At 41.0% G+C, this 18,738-nt stretch overlaps 1 protein-coding gene across 1 annotated transcript in view; it reads left to right on the top strand.

The window, feature by feature from the left end:
* The window catches only part of CEP41 (centrosomal protein 41), a 52,039-nt gene extending 38,668 nt beyond the window's left edge, over positions 1 to 13,371 (top strand). Inside the window, exons 5-11 of the mRNA XM_004382678.2 lie at positions 591 to 660; positions 7,496 to 7,640; positions 9,898 to 10,049; positions 10,476 to 10,543; positions 11,585 to 11,699; positions 12,161 to 12,376; positions 13,244 to 13,371. Of these exons, the coding sequence (XP_004382735.1) occupies positions 591 to 660; positions 7,496 to 7,640; positions 9,898 to 10,049; positions 10,476 to 10,543; positions 11,585 to 11,699; positions 12,161 to 12,376; positions 13,244 to 13,371 (894 nt within the window). The remainder of the gene's footprint in view (positions 1 to 590; positions 661 to 7,495; positions 7,641 to 9,897; positions 10,050 to 10,475; positions 10,544 to 11,584; positions 11,700 to 12,160; positions 12,377 to 13,243) is intronic.
* Positions 13,372 to 18,738: the final 5,367 nt, after the last annotated feature.

Here is an 18,738-nt window from a genome sequence, read left to right as displayed (position 1 = left end):
CTGTTTGTTACTTTGGGCAAATCGTTTTCTTCCTTCATTTAGAATTATGGACAACGGTGTCTGGCTGGCTGCTAAACGAGAGTTACATTGGTGTAACTCAGTTTGGATCTGGGTCTTGTGAGCTAAGTTATGAAAACTGCTTTAAAAAGGAAAACTGCATATAGGTAGAAGTAATGCTGTCATCAGTAATAGTCATACTTATTTCTTTATTACATGAAGAATTGTTGATGTAATTCTATGTTGTTATTGCAGGTCAGAATTGCATTTTCAAGAAACAATATGTTATACATGGACCAGAATACATACAAATGTACATTTAAACTCTTATATTTTTTCTCCTAAATTATGCTTTTGGACTTTTAAGTTAATCATGTAATGTTTTAGATTAATCTTTTCTTCTGGAATGATTTTCTGCAGTGTGAGGGGACCTGAGATCCAGTCTCCAGTTGAGGACACTGGCAGCTTTTTCACATAAGAGATCTTTGATGTTTGTTGTTTCTTCGTCTTTTATAAAAGACAGAATTGCCTCTGCTTAAACAGACACACACACACACACACACCCCTACACATTTTGCTCTTTTTTCTGTCAGGTCATCCAAGTTGCTTCCCTGTCTGATCCAACACTGGAAGTGACAGCTGAGGAGATTCAAAGGCTAGAAGGTAATAAGAATGGTTATGGAGGGTGTGGGGAAAATACCAGAGTGACCATTTGACTGAAGGACTCTCCAGGACACATTTGTTGTGTTTGCAGGGACGTGGGACTTTGATGTGCCTACTTGTAATTAAGTTGTTCCTCTCAGAGAAAAGCTCACTGCTGCTTTAATTGTTCATTTTTATTCTCTAAAAAAGCCATCTGGTTTTCTGGCTCTAGCATTTGTAGTTTTGAATGTTTTAGATGTATTTAATTTACTAATAACTTTTTTCAACAAATATTTTTTAATGCCTTCTATATGTGTACAGGAGCCCTGGTGGCACAGTGGTTAAGAGCTCAGCTGCTGACCAAAAGGTCGGCAGTTTGAATCCACCAGGCGCTCCTTGGAAACATTACAGGACAGTTCTACTCTGTCCTGTAGGGTCGCTATGAGTCGGAATTCACTTGATGGCAAGAAGTTTTTTGGTTATATGTGTACAAGGAGCCCCTGTTGCACAGTGGTTAAGCGCTCAGGTGCTAACTGAAAGGTCAGCAACTCGAACCCACCCGCCGCTTCATGGAAGAAAGATGTGGCAGTCTGCTTCCATAAAGATTACAGCCTTGGAAACCTTATGGGGCAGCTCTGCCCTGTCCTATAGGGTCGCTATGAGTTGGAATTGACTTGAAGGCACACAACAACAACATGTACACAGGTCACAGTATTCGGTGCTATGAGACAACAAAGGTGAATAAAACACAGCTCTGTTCTTACGGCATTTGTATTCGTGTGTGTGCGTACACGTGTGTGTGTGTGTGTGTGTGTGTGTGTGTGTTGGGTGGAGAGAATGATGACAGGAACACAAAATTACCAATACGGCAGAATTTAAGCATGGAGATATGGAAGGAGACTGTCATTTGTTGAATATATTGCTAAATACTACACATAGATTTTCTTATTTAATGTTCTCAAAAATGCTAGAAAGAAGGTATTAATATCTGCACTTTACAGATGAGAAACCCAAGCCTCAGAGAGTTAAGTACTTGCTAAAGGGGTTACAGCTGAACGGATGGACCTGGGCTACAGATCCAAGCATCTCCAGTAACAAAATCCAGTGTCTTCCCACTGCCTGTTCTGCGTCCTTCAGGAATTCTGGAATGGGATCTTAGAGAGATGCAGGGTGCCCTGGGAGTCCAGAGGAAGGAAAGGAATATTCCAGTTAGAAAGCTGAGGTAGGCTTCCTCCAGGACAGTGCTTTTGAGCTGGGCCTTGAAGAGGGGTGGAATCTCAATAGGTGCAAGTAAAAGGTGAGGCCGTTGTAGGTGCAGGTGAAAAGGCCCCAAACCTGTTGGGCAATCATGTAACCCAAACTGGCTGGCTGTGGCCTAAGGGAGGAGTAGGTATGGGGTAGGAGATAAGCCTAGAAAGACAGGTAGGCTCCAGATTTCCTTTCTTAAATACCAAGTTGAAAATAAAGCCCGTTAGTTGTACTCTCTTGAAGAGAAGACATGGAATTAAGCTCTCTGTTTTACCCTGAAGTGCCCAGCAATCAGTGTGGGGCTGTCTGTTGGCAGGGAATGTGTTTTGTCCAGGCTGATATAGGCCAGGAATTTGACTTCTGATTTCAAGGCAAGTTTCTCAGGAAGTCTGAACACTGGGTTTGTGCAACTTGCCTGTCGTTTCCCTGGGCTTGTTTTTGTTAGAGGGGATAAAGAGAATCTGAAAATGACGGGGATTTCTCTTTGACAGATGCCTCTCACACGGCAGAGAGAGAAGGGCTCTTTGTAACGGAGATAATTGAGTCTCCCGGTACAAGCCTTCCCAGCTTTAACCTGGTTGCATAAGCACCTGCACTTGGTCCTTTAATTCATTGTTGAGATTGCAGCATCAGAACATATGGGCACATGCAATTTTCTCTTCCAAGATAAATGTGCACAGCAAAATGGGCACTTAGAAAGTGGGACGCCATAATGTGTGAGTAATATTAGTGTCTTTCTAGTGCTCTATACAGAATAATAACTCACTCAGGAATGCTGCTAGGACAGATTGGCTCTGTGTGCATATTGGCTGTGTTCGAAAGAATAAAACATCTCTTTTTGTAATGTTCATTGTTTTTTCCTGATTCAAAAGTATATTTAAATTGGTCAGTTGGGGTATATTTTGTTATGTCTATTTTCACCACAAAAAAAGTTTAAAAAGTATATTGATAGAAAATTAGAAAAATGCAAAAAATATGGCAAGAAGAAAATTAAAATAACTAATAATAATCAGTTAACATATAGTCCATTCCCCCCATCTCACTCCCCACCCCAGTCAAATCTGTGCTTTTGTATGTAGTTTTGCATCATGCTTCTTTCAGTTAACATTTTATTATGCCTACTTTCCTCTGTCATTAAATAGACTTTAAAAGCATGAATGTAAAGGTCACATTGTCATGTAGTGCCTGTCCTTTGGACATACCATAATTTAGTTATGATGCTCCTATTTTGGGGCATTATGGTTTTTTCTCATTTTTTCACTTTTATCAAATAATGCTGCAGTGTATGTACATAAATTTTTGTTTGATTCTGATTAGTCCCTAAAGATAAATTGCTACAGATGGTCAAAAGGCGTAACCATTTTAGAGCCTGGATGCTTGTTCCACGCTACCCTCCAGCATGGTTGTACCTGTTTGTACTCCACCGAGAGTGTGTGAGAATGCCCATTCCCCCCTCTTGTAGCCAGCCCTGAACAATGATCTTTTTTGTAAACATTTGAGAATTTGATAGATGAAAAATGGTATCTAACCATTTTTGTTTGAATTTCTTCGATGTGAGATTGAGCCTTGTGTTGTGTGTGTGTTTATTGGTCATATAACCAGAACCAAAACCCATTGCCTTCGAGTCGATTCGGGTACGACAGAGTAGAACTGCCCAGTGGGGTTTCCAAGGGGCAGCTAGTGGATTCCAGCTGTCGACCTTTTGGCTTGCAGCCATAGCTCTTAACGACTGCGCCACCATATTTCATCTTTTGAGGACTCTGCACGTCCTTTCCCATTTTTTGATAATGGGATGTTCATCTTGTTCTTACTGATTTATAAAAGCTCTGTATAGTTATGATACCTTTATACAATGGAAATGACCATAGCCTTGAAAATGAATGAGATAAATCCTTACTTGCTCATTTGGAATGACTTCGAAGCTACGTATGTTCTTAAATAAAAATAAAACAAAATAAAAAAACAAAGTATGAATGGCATGCTCCTGTATGTGTAAAAAGGGGAGGAAGTAAAATACACACAGAAGTATGTAGTCGTTTTATTTCTGGCAGGAGAAATCAGTGTGTGAGCGTGGTTCCCTTGGGAGAGGAGGCCTGAGAGCCTGTGAGTATGAAACGGGAAGAAGTCTTCTTTGCCATATTAGCAATTTTATCCTGTTTGCATTTTTACCTTGTACACGTGATCCTTTTTTAATTAAAGAGCTAGTTCATTAAAAAAAACTCTTTGCAAATTAAGTATATTAACTTTTTCTCTTTTATATACATTACAGAGATTTTCCCTAATTTGTTACTCACCTTTTAATTTTCTCCATGTTGGTTTTTATATATATATATATATATATAGTTCGCATTTTTACATGATAAAAATCTATTAGCCTTTATTGTTGTATTTTCTTCGATCGCTTTAGACTCAGAAGATCCAAAATAAGATGAATTATTATTCACCTGTATTTTCTTCGGTTGGTTTGCTTTATTTGTTTATTTTTTTTTACATTTAATCCATCTGTAACATCTTTTGGTATATGAGGTGAAGTGATTATCTAAATTAGATTTTTCCAGATAGTTAAATTATCCCAGCACCATTTATTGAATAGTTTTCCCTTTACCCACTGGTTTGTAAGGTCATTTTTAATATTCTATTTTATCATATGCTATATTCTAGGGTTTTTTTTCATGTTCTCTGTCATATTGCTTTATTCTTACATCATTTACCTTTTCGATATGTTATCCTCTAATAACGCAGATTCTCCAAAATTTTTATATAGATACACACGTGTATACGTACATACCTATATACGTACATTTTTTTCTTTTCTCATCTTTAAAATTCCTTTAAGTTTTTTTTTTTTTTATTCCATTGGGATTAAAAATTAAATTTAAAAAAGATTAACATTTCAATAAAGTTGCCCTCTTTGGGTGTTCTTTAATGCTCCCAGGTAAAGTTTTTATAAGTCATGTAAAGGACTTACAAGTTTATATAGGTCCTTTACATTTCTCAGAAACCCTGGTGGCGTACTGGTTAAGAGTTCGACTGTTAACCAAAAGGTCAGCAGTTCGAATCCACCAGGCACTCCTTGGAAACCCTATGGGGCAGTTCTACTCTGTACTGTAGGGTCGCTGTGAGTTGGAATCGACTCTCCAGCAGCGGGTTTTACATTTTTCATTAGGTTGTTTCTAGGAGAGTGTATTTTATATCTGCAGTTGTTAACTGTAAATGAGGTTTACTTCATGTTATTTTCCAATTGGCGTATAGGAAAACTGTTGTTTGTTTGAGAAACCTGGTGACATAGTGGTTAAGAGGTATGGCTGCTAAACAAAAGGTCAGCAGTTCGAATCCACCAGCCGCTCCTTGGAAACGCTATGGGGCAGTTCTACTCTGTCCTATAGGGTTGCTATGAGTCGGAATCGACTGGACGGCAGTGGGTTTGAGTTTTTGGTTTTTATTGTTTGTTTGTTAGTATTTATTTTGTTATCTAACCATATATTCATTTTCCGTATTCTAATAGTAGTTTTCTTTTGAGGTTTCTAGCTATATTATCATTATATCTGCAAATTAAATTTTAATATCCTCTTTAATGGTTCAAAACCAAACCCATTGCCATCAAGTTGATTCCAACTCATAGTAACCCTGTAAGACAGAGTAAAACTGCCCCATAGAGGTTCCAAGGCTGTAATCTTTACAGAAGCAAACTGCCACATCTTTCTCCCACAGAGTGGATTCCAACTGCCAATCTTTTGGTTGGCAGCCGAGTGCTTTAACCACTGCGCAACCAGGGCTCCTTTCCTTTAATAATTAGGCCTCTTATTTCTGTTTCTTCTCTAATTTTATTGGCTAGAACATAAAATTCTCAAACTTTTTGGTCTTAGGATCCCTCCACACCCTTAAAAATTATTGAGGATCCCAAAGAGCTTTGGTTTATGTGGATTATATCTATTAATATTTACTATATTGAAATTTGTAACTGAGAACTCAAAAATATTTATTTACTGTTCCACTTAAAAATAGCACTGTCAAACCCATTACAAACGTAAGTATTTTTATGAAAAATACCTATATTTTCCAAAGCAAAAAAATTTACTGTGAAAAATGACATTGTTTTACATTTTCGCAGATCTCTTTAATGTCTGTCTTAGTAGAAGACAGCTGGATTCTTATTTGCTTCTGTATTCAATCTGTTGCAATACGCTGTTTTGGTTGAAGTATATGAAGAAAATCCGGCCTCACACAGACCTGTAGTTGGAAAAGGGTGGAATATTTTAATAACTCTTTCGGATAGTTGTGGGTATTTTTCTTTGAAACTATACCAAAACTCAGCTAGTAGTTTCTTAAAAGTTGCTTGCCATTTGGATCTGAAACCATATCAGTGAACTTTCCATCCTCGGTTATGTTAAAAGCCGTTGGTCTGTCTTTTACTTTGAGTGGATCTTTTATCCTTGCATGATTTTGTAACACCACGCATTTAGAAAATATTGGTTCACTGGGTTGTGCAGATCTTCCAACTGTTGATGCATTTCATCATCTAATATAATAAAAAACACATTCATTAATCTCACCATCTTGCTCACCAGAGAAGTCTTTTAAGTACTGGGAAGCGGTCAAGCTCCTGATGAAAAATCAATTTCCCAAGCTTCTAATTCTTGCTAGAAATTTTATCACTGACAGCAAATACCACTGTGTTTTCCTTGAAATGACAGGCTCATTCAGGTCATTTTTGAGAAAATGTCTGCCAGATACCCAAGTCTAAATAATCATAGTATTTTCGTCCATTTTTCTATCAAGTAAAAATGATGTTCACCAAAAAAGTGGCTAGTTCAGCTTGCAACTCACAACCACACTCGTACTTTTCCTTGAGATAACCATGATACTTTGGTCCACAGCAAATGCTTTCTGTGTACTTCCCATTTCATTACACAGACTATTAAAAACGTATGTACTTAGAGGTGGGATTTAATACAGTGATTAATTTTACTTCTTCATTAAGGACATTTTTAGTGAGACCAGCGTATTTGTTTGCTGTGAATACATGGGTGATGGAGGAAAAATACATTGCATACTAATGCAGTTTGGTGCCACTGCCCTGATTCTCGCTAAGGTTCTAGCAGTTTTATCCGCCATTTCTTTTGCACCATCAGTGCAAATATTAACACAGTAAAAAAGACAAATAACATTGTAGTATTACTACAAAAATAGTTTTCACCTTGCAGACTCCCTGAAGGGGTCTTAGAGGATTCCCCAGGTTCACAAACTACTTTTTGAGAACATCTAGAACAGTTTTATAATGGCGATAGGATTTTCTTGTCTTGACATAATTTCAATGGAAGTGCCAATAACCAAAACCAAACTAGTTCCCATTGATTTCAACTCATGGCGACCCCATGTGTTGCAGAGTAGAACTGCGCTCCGCAGAGTTTTCACGGTTGAGAACTTTCGGAAGCAGATTGTCAGGCCTCTGTTCTGAGGCGCCTCTGAGTGGGTTCGAACTGCCAACCTTGCAGTTATTAGTTGAGTACTTAACCTCTTGCACCACCCAGGGACTCCTAGAATTGCCTGATAAGTGAAGGAAAGTCCTGAGGTTAAATTTAATTATTTATTCTTTTGCAAATTTTAGACAACGATTCTGGGACTTCAGACCCTGACGTGGAGAGCACTGCCAGGACCAATGGGAAAGGGACCCCCAGTGAGCAATCACCTAGTCCTGTCCAGTTCATAAACAACGCTGGAGCTGGGGACTCCAGTCGCTCGACGCTTCAGAGGTACTCTAACTCAGTTTGTGTTTTCACTACATTTTACCTTCATATCAATCTACAGCACATTCAGTGATTTTGTTACCTCAGAAATAGAACTAGTAGTAGCGAAGTCCCCGTTTTAATCCCAGCCTTTCCACTTTCTCTTTGTATGAATGCCACCCCCTGAATTCTCTCACAGCATTCTTAGTAGTTAATGGAAGAAGATTAATAGATTATTAATTTCCACTCCTCACTTCCACTCTTCTCAGCCTTCCTATGCGCACGTTTGCTGTTAGGACTTAGCTTTACAACGACTATCTTTTGATTCAAAGAGTATGTTTTTTTTCCCTTTCTGTATGTTTCAGCTACAATTACCCTGTCTAAAAACAGAAAAATAGTTACAGAGCTGCATATAGTGCTCTGATACTGAACAGTAGGTGCAAAGGAGAGTGAATGCAGCCAGCTGCTTCTGCCGTTGGCATTGATGATGCGTTTGCATGCGGGCTGGACTGTCTTACTTCATGAACTAAGATACATCACTGTCTCACAAATCCTAACTATTGATTATAAGACAGTGCTGATTTTCAGCACCACTCTTGCCTTCTACTGATAAAACACAGACCAGGTTCTACTAGAGAAAGAATTGCTATTATCCATACCACTGTTGTTATTTTTATAGCTACTTTTGTGAAAGAACTCTTAACATTGCATTCAAAAACGGATAGACCTCCACCGAGGACACAGTTTTATATCAAAGGGATTTTCTTCTCCCTTGGTTCAACAAAACATGCACTTATATAGTTATAGTGTTTATCAGATTTCAATGCAGAATCTGGTTTGTCACGATGGGAAAAGGAACTTTACTACCTATTAATCTGTGGTTTGGCATATGTGTCTTAATATTTGCCTACGAGAGGAAACATCTCATTCTAATTTAGATACCTCGCTACTTGGCATTTTGTTCCCGACACCTAGTCATCTGATTCCTTTCATTCATATGTTCACCACATTTTATGTATCATGTTAATGGGGCGACCAGTGTTAGTGATTTAATGACCTTAGAAAAAGAACTGGAAGAATTGTGCAGTCCCAATTTTAATCCCAGCTCTTCCTCTCTCAGTATATGAGTGCCACCAAATCTAAAAGCCTTTCCAGCCTCAACATTTTAAGCTGTAAAATGGAAGTAAGTACAGATAACTTTTGAAAATATCCATATTGGGTAGACCATTGTATGTTGTTGTTCGTAGGTGTCATGGAGTTGGTTCCAACTCATAGTGACCCTTTGTACAACAGAACGAAACACTGCCCGGTCCTCCTCCATCCTCACAATCGTTGCTATGTTTGAGCCCATTGTTGCAGCCACTGTGTCAATCCATCTCGTTGAGGGTCTTTCTCTTTTTCGCTGACCCTCTAAGACCATTGTATAAGTATATGAAATATATTAAAATGTTACTGTTCCTTTATGTTACATACAACACACTGGTAAACACCTTTTTCCTGTCTTACCAATTTTATTAAGGAGCCCTGGTGGTGCAGTGATTAAGCACTTGGCTGCAAACTGAAAGGTTGGTAGTCCAAACCCACCAGCCACTCTGTGGGAGAAAGACCTGGCAATCTGCTCCTATAAAGATTACCAAAAAAACCCACACCTATTGCCATCAGGTCGATTCTGACTCATAGTGACCCTGTAGGACAGAGTAGAACTGCCGCATAGAGTTTCCAAGGAGTGCCTGGTGGGTTTGAACTGCTGACTTTTTGGTTGGCAGCCGTAGCTCTTAACCACTATGCCACCAGCGTTTCCCCATAAAGATTACAGCCTAGGAAACCCTATGAGGCAGTTCTACTCTGTGCTGTAGGGTTGCTGTGAGTCAGAATCGACTCGACTGCTATGGAGTTTTTTATCAACCTTAGTCACTCTCCTTTTGCTCTGCTTCCTTACACTCATCAAAGTTCCCTTGGATTAACTGCTCGCCTCTTTCTTTCTCTGAGCGCTGCCCTTGTTGCTAGAGGCAGCGTAGTCCCCTACAGTTTCTGTCCCCTCTGCCACTCTAATGGCCTACTGGCCTAACATGCCTTCTCTGAAGGGGAGTCTGGACACTTGGATTCCCGTTTGGACTCCAGTGTGATAGAATAGGAATCAGAGGCAGAACTGAGACACTATATCCATTTTCCTTTTTCCTTCAGAGGACATTGAGCACTCATCTCACTGTTCTGATGGAATGCATTTGACCTTTAAGCCGCCAGCCCCTGGCTAGTTTCTGCTGACCTACTTTTTCATTCACAGCGTCATCAGTGGTGTTGGGGAGCTGGATCTAGACAAAGAGCTAGTGAAGAAAGCAGAGCCCAACACCAAAGACAAACCTTATCCCGACTGTCCCTTCTTGCTGCTAGATGTGCGAGATAGAGACTCTTACCAGCAGTGCCACATTGTTGGAGGTAAGAAAGAGAAGGCCTGATAGTGTCTCGCTCCTAAGAGCAGAGCCTGTTCTTGAGTCCAGGTGGGTAGAAAGACATCCCGTGGCCAACAGTTCAGGAAACCATGTGTTAGCTGGACCCATTCATTATGGGGGCTATAGAGTTGGCTCTACCATCGTGCCCTGAGAGAGGCTGGTGAGGTTCTTGGATGGCTCAGGGGCCCTGTTGCTAAAGATCAGAACAATGAAGCTGCCTATTTTGTTCATCGTGTCCTTTCTTTTCTTTCAGAAAAGTAGTTTGGTTTATGGCTTGATGGTTTTGAAAATGTGTTCGTTTAGCTCAACTTCGATCTTTTAACTCCTAGGTAGATCTTATATCAGCTGGAAATTGGGGCCAGGTTGTACTAAGGGAGCTACAGACTTCCTAAGCTTTTTCTTCTCTTCGCAGCTTACAGTTATCCAATTGCAACTCTGTCTAGAACAATGAACCCTTATTCAAATGATATTCTTGAATATGTATCCTTTGTTGCATTCTGAGGAGTTGGGTGGTATGAGAACTGTAAGAATCAAACTTATCACGGATCATACGCCTGGTAAAAAAAACTCTGTGAAGCGCCTTTGATAATAATCAGCTTCGCGTATTTTAGAATTTGGATCCTTGGGTGTTGCTGAGAATTCTGATTCTATTAAGGTAGACACTTCCACACCAATACCACACTGGGCAAAAAGACGTTATGTTAAAGGTTGTGTGTGAGCTGTTGAGAGTTAGTCACAAGGCTTTCCTTCCTAGAGAGCTTTCCCAAGTAAAACTTAAGAAGTAAATCTTTTTTTTTATTTAAAATTTTTTCTTTCTTAAAGTTCTAATTTTTTTGCTGCTCATAAAAATTATACAAGTAGAAAATTATTTAAATACTAAAAAATATAAAAAAGGAGATTAGAATCTTCTATAACCTCACAGTTGAGCAACAACTCTGATTACATTTTTGGTATATTTTATTCCAGACTGCCTTCCATGTATTTTCTTAACAAAGTTGAGATCATACTGTGTATATAATTAGTATCTTGCTTTTTTCTACTTTCTATTATAGTGTATTTCCCCATGCTAACACAAAATCTTCGTAAACCCCATTTTTGAAGCTGTATAATATCTCATCTTCAGATTTACTACAGTTTGCTAAACCGTTCCTCTATGGTGAACTTTCAGATGGTTTCCTTTTTTTTTTTTAGCTATTATAAATAAGGCTGCAGTGGACACATTGGACATTGGAGTTTTTCTATTTCCTCTCCTGTAAAGTGGGGATTGTAATAGGCTTTCCAAGATTGTAAGGTTGAAAGAGCTAATGGGTGTAAAACAGTGCTGTCTTGGGCCATAGCAATACTAGTTTAAAAAGGAAAGAATACCAGCTTGTATGGTTTCCAAGACAGGAAACAACCCAATAGCTGCTGGTACGACAGTCATTCAACGTCCCCCGAACTCAGCCTTTGTTCCTAGGAAGTTTCTTGTCATCTAGGGGCATTAGCTCAATGCTGTCGAACCTTAACTCCTCTGACTCTTAGAAAAATGCCCACGGCAAGATCATCATTCTATATGACGATGACGAGAGACTGGCTAGCCAGGCGGCCACCACCATGTGCGAGCGGGGCTTCGAGAACCTCTTCATGCTTTCTGGAGGTAAGCCGGGTTTGATTCTTCTTGGGACGGAACAGACAAGATATTTGGAATCCCAGCCCTCCAACCCCACCCCTCTTGCCGTTCAGTGCTCAAAATTTAGTGTTCTGGAAAGAGAGAAAACCACCCGGGCTGAAAGGATCAGGAGTCAAGCGAGACGTCCATTAGCTCCAGCAGCACATTATTTAATTCCTGAAATAAGGACGTTGGTTTAGGGTTCTGTAAGACAGCCTTAGCGTGGAAGACTTGAACAAAAGGATTTTGTGGCATTCTCAGAATCCCACACAACAACTGACATTTTCTGGTGCAGTTTGCTTAATGGTTAAGCAGTTGAGAAAATGTCAGGTCCTTATAATGTTGGCCTCTACTTGGTAACCAGAGATTAGAAGAAATTCAGGATTCTTTCCAGATTTTGGTTTGGCCGTACCATGCTAACGCTGCTTTTTCTGATGATCTGCACCTAGGTCTAAAAGTCTTAGCTCAGAAATTTCCAGAAGGACTGATCACTGGTTCCCTGCCAGCTTCCTGCCAGCAGGCCCTTCCTCCTGGTTCAGCCCGAAAGAGATCCAGCCCCAAAGTGCCGCCCCCACCAGCTGAGAATAAATGGAGATTTACTCCAGAAGACTTAAAAAAGATAAAATATTACCTGGAAGAGGAGCAGGGTCCTGCAGAAAATCCTAGTAAGATATTTTGACCTTCAGAGATAATGTTTTTGTTGGAACTTGAGATTTTCAGCTTTGAACACCACCTCATCAAGTCACATGAAAAAGTTGATCTCTTATAATATATTCAGATCCTTGGGGCACGTGTGTGTGTCTGTCTGTGTGTGTGTGTGTGGTGTAGGTACTGTGGGGGGTGGAGGTGATCCGAAATAGTGGCAAGGTTTAGGCGTTGAGCACAGACATAGAAAGAGAAGAGAGTTTATCAGTCAAATAAAGTGTATATCTCAGGCACAGTTGAGAAATTAAGCACAGGCACCCCAATTCCTTCTTGAAAAGTTTATTTCTTTCTGCTGCTTCTGGGCACTTGTAAGCCACTTTGGAATGCCCTTGTGGTTTGTTTTCCCACCTGACTCTTCATTATCGTCTCTACCAGGGAAGGAAGGAAGGAAGGAAGGAAGGACAGACAGGTTGGTTGGAGATAATGAAGAAGGAAAAAATAAGCTGTTTGGGTTTCCTTCAGGAGCCCTGGTGGTGCAGTGGTTAAGAGCTCGGCTGCTAACCAAAAAGGTTGGCAGTTTGAATCCACCAGCCGCTCCTTGGAAACCCTGTGGGTTCTACTCTGTCCCATAGGGTTGCTGTGAGTCAGAATCGACTCGAACAGCAATGGGTTTGTTTGGTTTTGGGTTTCCTTCTATCCCTACCCCCCCTCCCCACCTTCAAGCTGATCTGAAGGATGAGGAGTAGGTCATCATTAGCTGAAAGTAGATGCTGAATAGGACTTCATTAGCTTAAAAGTGGCTGTAGAATAAGACTTCATTAGCTTAAAAGTATGCTTGGCAGATTGTGCCTGGAATGTTCTGTAGCTCTGCTTTCTCATTCCCTCAGGCTGGCTGCACCAAGCTAACTCCTCTGGAAGAGACTCCAAGGGTGGAAGAGACTCCAAGGTTCCTGCTGGCCCCGCGAACACCCGGTCCCTCGGCAGCGGCCCCCTGCAAAGCAAGCCCTGGAAGTGAAGACTCCGTCTCTCTTAGTCAAATAAATGTTTCCCTCCTTTCAGAACCCCTGAGCACCTCCCAAGTTGGTCATTGTGAGAAACTGCTCTGAGGAAAGACCAAGACCTGTGTGCTAGGCCCTCTGCCCTCTTCCCGCCTCCACCTTCTCCCCACATCCACGTGGGAAGGATCTTGACGGGTAACCACCAAACCCAAAGGCCTGACAGGCTCCAGTACCCTCCCTATTGTTTACAGAATATTTACATCTTTGAAACGGAATAGGGAAAAAAAAAGGTCTACTCTTTTTAGGCTTTTATTTGGTTTAATAAGGTCCGGCGTGTTTGGTCTATACCCGACATTGTTTTGTGAATACGTCAGTCACGTCTGCTGGGGTGTTCTTCCCAACCCTTCCTTTCCTCTCATTGTTCTGCTTTTACAAATGGTTCTCCAAACAGGCTTTCACGACAGTGGCCTTGGAAGCCGTCCCGGTGCTGTGGACATTCTGAGGTCTAGGCAGCCCATGGGCCCTTGCTCAGGAGATCTCTTCCAGAACGCACTGAAGGCTCTGTCGTGGCTGTGAGCACGGCTCAATTTTTAAGATTTTGTACAGTAACTCTCACCCTTCCTGAGCCTTCCACCTCACTAGATGTTTTCCTGGAGCCAGTCAAGGTGATGGTGTGCTTAGCTGCCCTAATACAGGGCAGGAGGAACCCTCCAGGGAAAGCCCTGTCCTTTGTACCAGGTCTAAGCCCATTGAGCGTCCCTGGCTGCAGCGGGTTGACCAGTTGTAAATCCCCGTTGCCCAGCTCAGACTCATCCTTGTTAGCTATGTAGAAACTCCAGCCACTTGAAAACGTCAGCTTCAGTGGGGCGATCGTGGGTGCACTGGGCGAGGACGACCCCACAGCTCTTTGTCAGAGCCGACAACCCCTTCAACCCTTGCTTAAAAATACAGTGTTAGTCTAATTGAGTAATTAGTGCAATTTTCTGCTTACTTTTCATTCTCATGATTGAGCTGTGATTAGGAGGTTGTGATTATAGATTCTGGTTTGGGCCGGAATTTTGAATCAGCATTAATTGAATTGCCGAATGACTGACGTTCATTCCATTTAACTGGGGGAACAAAAGGCTGCAGGTAAGGATGAGGAACTCTGAAATCATAAGGAAAAGGAAAAGAGCCTTGTTAATTTTTATGGTCTGTGATCCGTAGCTGCGATAAGGGACTAAGGAATAAATTGTGCTCTTTGTCATGGCAACCAGCTTCTGAAAAGCCAACTGAAAATTGCCTATCCTTAGGTGGTTACTGCTGCTGGGTAAGATTTGCCCTAATGGTACTATTTTCTCGCCACCGGGGGAAAGAACGCGCCACAGTATTTCTACACGGGGGGAGGAGGGCTGTGTTTGTCAGAGAAATAGAGGCAATAAAGATCTCGTAGAGACATATGGAAAAATAACAGATTCAGCCCATTTCTCTTTTAGGATGTGTTTATTCTTCTCCTCTACTTGATTTCCAAAGTGCAACATTTTCCAATGCTTTAGAAATCACACAAACCAGGGACATTGTTCAGATGTCAAGCCGTGCCCAATTTCCACAAGATTCAAGAATCTTGTATAAAACGTAGCCAACGTACACATAGCTTTAATGAGGAGCCTGTCATGTTTCCCCATAAATTTATTGCCTGAGAACTTAGTTCAGCCGTTTGCTGATGCCAAAAATGCTCTGGCTTTTTATTTTCTTTATAGCATAGATAGAAAAATGCAAATGTTTCCACACTCGGCTTTCCCCCAGCAGAGACAAGATTTTTCAGTCATTTTTGACACATACACATTTTTAAGAAAAATATATTTTCCTCTGTACCAAAATTCTGGTTATGCCATTTTCAAGTTGACTGGTCAGGAGTTTAGACTTCCCTCTCTCAGTTGTAGTTTGAAAGTAAATGGTAGTTCCTCTCTGGTCGTATGCTGTGTTCCATCTCCAAACAACACTAGAACCGTTAGAAACTACTGTATATATGTAGAAAGTCAGTTTAGCCAGACCTATTAGCACTGCTGCATATTTCCCTGAATGGGCAGGCTGAAGATATTTCTGTGTATGGCTCTGTAGTACTTTTTGCCCTGTTGGTAAGGATTTTAAAGAACTGCTCCACAAAAGACCTTTTTCGACTCTGCACTTTGCTTATTAAATGTTGCTAGCAGACATTTTTTACATGCTTGAGGTATTGCTTTTAATGTTCGACTTTACTGGTTTCTTCATTAGATTAATTGACATGTATTATTTAAATGATCAGTGATATTTTGTGCAATTATGAATGTTGAAGATTAAAGTACATAGTAATTAATGTGTTGTTTGCTATTGATATTGCTGAAATCTGCCAATTTCTCTCTTCCTCTCTGTTGAGGTGATTTGGGGGAGCCACAGGAAGCTGATGTGATTTGAAAAAGCACCTCTTTTTGCTGCAGCTCCCAGAAAGGGATATGCCCTTTCTCTAAGTGGATCAGGAAATAATTCCAGTTAGGGAGAGGGACCTCCCTGACTAGCTCTCTAGTCGGAAGACCTGGGTTTCTTTTCCTGCTCAGGAGGGGACCATTACCACCTTCAACACACTGTACCATGCCTTTCTGGTCAGTGTTTCTGGGGTTGACAAGCAGCCCCTGCCTGGGAACTTGTGACCCCTTGGATAGAAGGGGCTATACTGATGCACAATTCCAGCACTACCAGCTCAACAGTGATGACCAAGATTTTAACCAATAAGTTAAATGCTTTTAAGGGGTATGTATTGAAGGGAGGTAGGAAGAGATGGAGGAAGGGCGGGAGGGAGGGAAAGAGGAAAAAAAGGGATGGAGTGGGGAGGGAGGAAAAAGTTTATTACTTATTCAAAATCAAAAAGAACGTTCTGGGCTGTAATAATGCCAGATTTAATCTGTTGAAAGGTATAGAATGATTCAAATGGCCTAAAAGAGATTTTACTTTTTACCTTTAGTTAAAAAACAAAACAAAACACAGAACCAACACAGTCATGTTGGACTTGGTATAAATCAGAATTAAAAGAGAACAAATAGTGTCCATTAGTTGCTCAGGGATTTTCCCCGTGCTGTTATTTAGATTATACAAAAATTCTCAAGATTTTAGGCTACTCACCAAGAAAACAGAACAAAATAAAAACCTTCTTTTCTCTAGTTCCCTCGTGGAATATAAGTGATATCAGAATCTTAGCCTGGGAAGAAATACGTAGATGACTTTTCTTGTGTGTTTTTTTTTTTTTCTGTTGTATATTGGTTATGGATTCTGTCTTTTACATTATCTGACTTTCTGAGGGGGTAATTAATTTCTGTCCGAGTGGGCTTACATCCAGGACCCCCTACTTGCGCCGCAGTGGAGGTAGTCATTCACCTTTCTTTTCTCCAGTTCCAAAATGTTCTTAGTGTCTTTAATGTTTTTTTTTTTTTTTTTTTACACAATTCTTTCAAAGATGTAACTCCCATAATACATTTTTTTCCCCAGGAAACATCAGAAACGTGGATTGTAATTCATCAGTTTAATTATGTGGGCATGTTGAGTGCATATATGCGTTTCAATTAATTTTTTAATAAGCCAATTTATTTTTCATACAAAGGCAATAAACAAGACACGCTGTGCTTCCAAGTATTCAGAATACATTTGAGTAGTAATGCTTTCCTGGAATTGTAGTAATTATTGAAATTCTTATTATGGTGTCCTTAAATTGGTGCATAGGTCAGTTATCACATTAAATATGTACTGGGGGAAATTTATTAGCCTTGAGTTCTGACAAAACAGGATACAGTGCATGATGTTGTGTGTGTTTACAAAACTGTGCGTGTCGCCCCACGATCCCCTTATGTCTCACTCTCCCATGCTGATTCCCTTTGTTCCGGATGTAGGAGCAAATTCTCTTGGCCGGTGTAACGTCCCCGCGGCACCTGGTAAAATGCACAGACAACAGAGCTTATTTATTAAATGCTATTGGCTGGTGGGCTCCGTTTTTTAGAGGATGTAAATGCGTCTCCTGTTTGGAATAATTTTGACTCTAAGCTCCCAGGGGTGGAAATCACCGACCCTGTTACCGTGGCCCTTGGAAAGTGTCTGTGAGGAAAGGAGTTGAACCTGGGACTCATTTACTTATACAGACAGATTGAAGTCCAGCATGGGAGGCCCATTGTGGTCACTGCTCCACACTGGCCAGCCTCTCTGGGGACTGGGAAAGCTCATTATCTTTTGTCCCCTGCTTCTGTAGGGGGGCATTCACAACCCTGAGAGCTTAAGGTCACTCTCTGCAGGAGGCGCCCAGAGAGCTGTTGGGGCATTGTTAGCGGCCTGCCTTGTCTGCAGTCTGCCAGGCCTATTTTCACAATGCCCTCAGGCTCAAAGTAGCCTTCAAAATTCAACAAATACACATTGCACAGCATCTCCATCTGAGAGTGGGTTACTTTTCTGTTTCAAATCTTGAAGCTTTCCAGACAGTAATACTAGTGAACATTTACAGAGTAGTGTTTACTACATGGAGCCCTGGTGGCACAGTGGTTAAGAGCTGCAGCGAGCTACAGCTGCTCACCAAAAGGTCGGCAGTTTGAATCCACCAGCCACTCCTTGGAAACTCTACGGGGCAGTTCTACTCTGTCCTATAGGATCGCTATGAATGGGAATTGACTCGACGGCAACGGGTTTGGTTTTTGTTTTTGGCTTACTGTGTGCTGGGCAGTGTTTCTAGATGCTTTATTATGTTTCAGTGTATTTAATTCTCAGTTCTATGAGGTAGGCACCCCCAATTTTTAGATGAGGAAACTGAAGTTCGGGTGGAAATTAGGTAACGCCCTGAGTTGCTGAGCTGGCCCAGCACAGAACTGTGGCTGCAGCCCATGCTCTTTCAGCTGCTCTGCCCTTTGCTCCCCACTCGGGGTGGGCTCCACCATGTTCTCCGTTGGCGATGCCTCCAGTTGACTAACAAAAATGTAACTCTCCCTTGGCGGTTGGTTCCCCTTCCCTCCTCGGCACCTGGGATTCCACTTAAAGCTTTCCTCCTTGGCCAGCACAAAAGCAATGTAAACTCACTGATTGAAACATCTGTTCGTGGGAACGTGTATTTCCACATTTCCGTTGTCTCTGTCCAGTGTCCAGTCTTGAAGGTGCTCCAGGGTTTCTGAGGTCTGTTCTGTGTGTTAATAGACACCCAATAAGGTATAACTTAAGGACGAGAGTTATAAACTTTTAATTAGAGTGTAGGAAAAAAAAAAGTAGGCTGAACTATTCATTCAGTAAACCATATTGATATGATTTGTGTCTGATCTTTTATTTCCTGTGTGGTGATGTTTCTGATTTACGCTGAAACATAAATCGTGTGAATTGGCTGTGGCCACGGCCTGGGTTTCATG

Source organism: Trichechus manatus, unplaced genomic scaffold (assembly GCF_000243295.1).
Source record: "Trichechus manatus latirostris isolate Lorelei unplaced genomic scaffold, TriManLat1.0 scaffold00097, whole genome shotgun sequence".
NCBI classification, from domain to species: Eukaryota; Metazoa; Chordata; class Mammalia; order Sirenia; family Trichechidae; genus Trichechus; species Trichechus manatus.
This window is presented reverse-complemented; position numbering and strand designations above follow the sequence as displayed.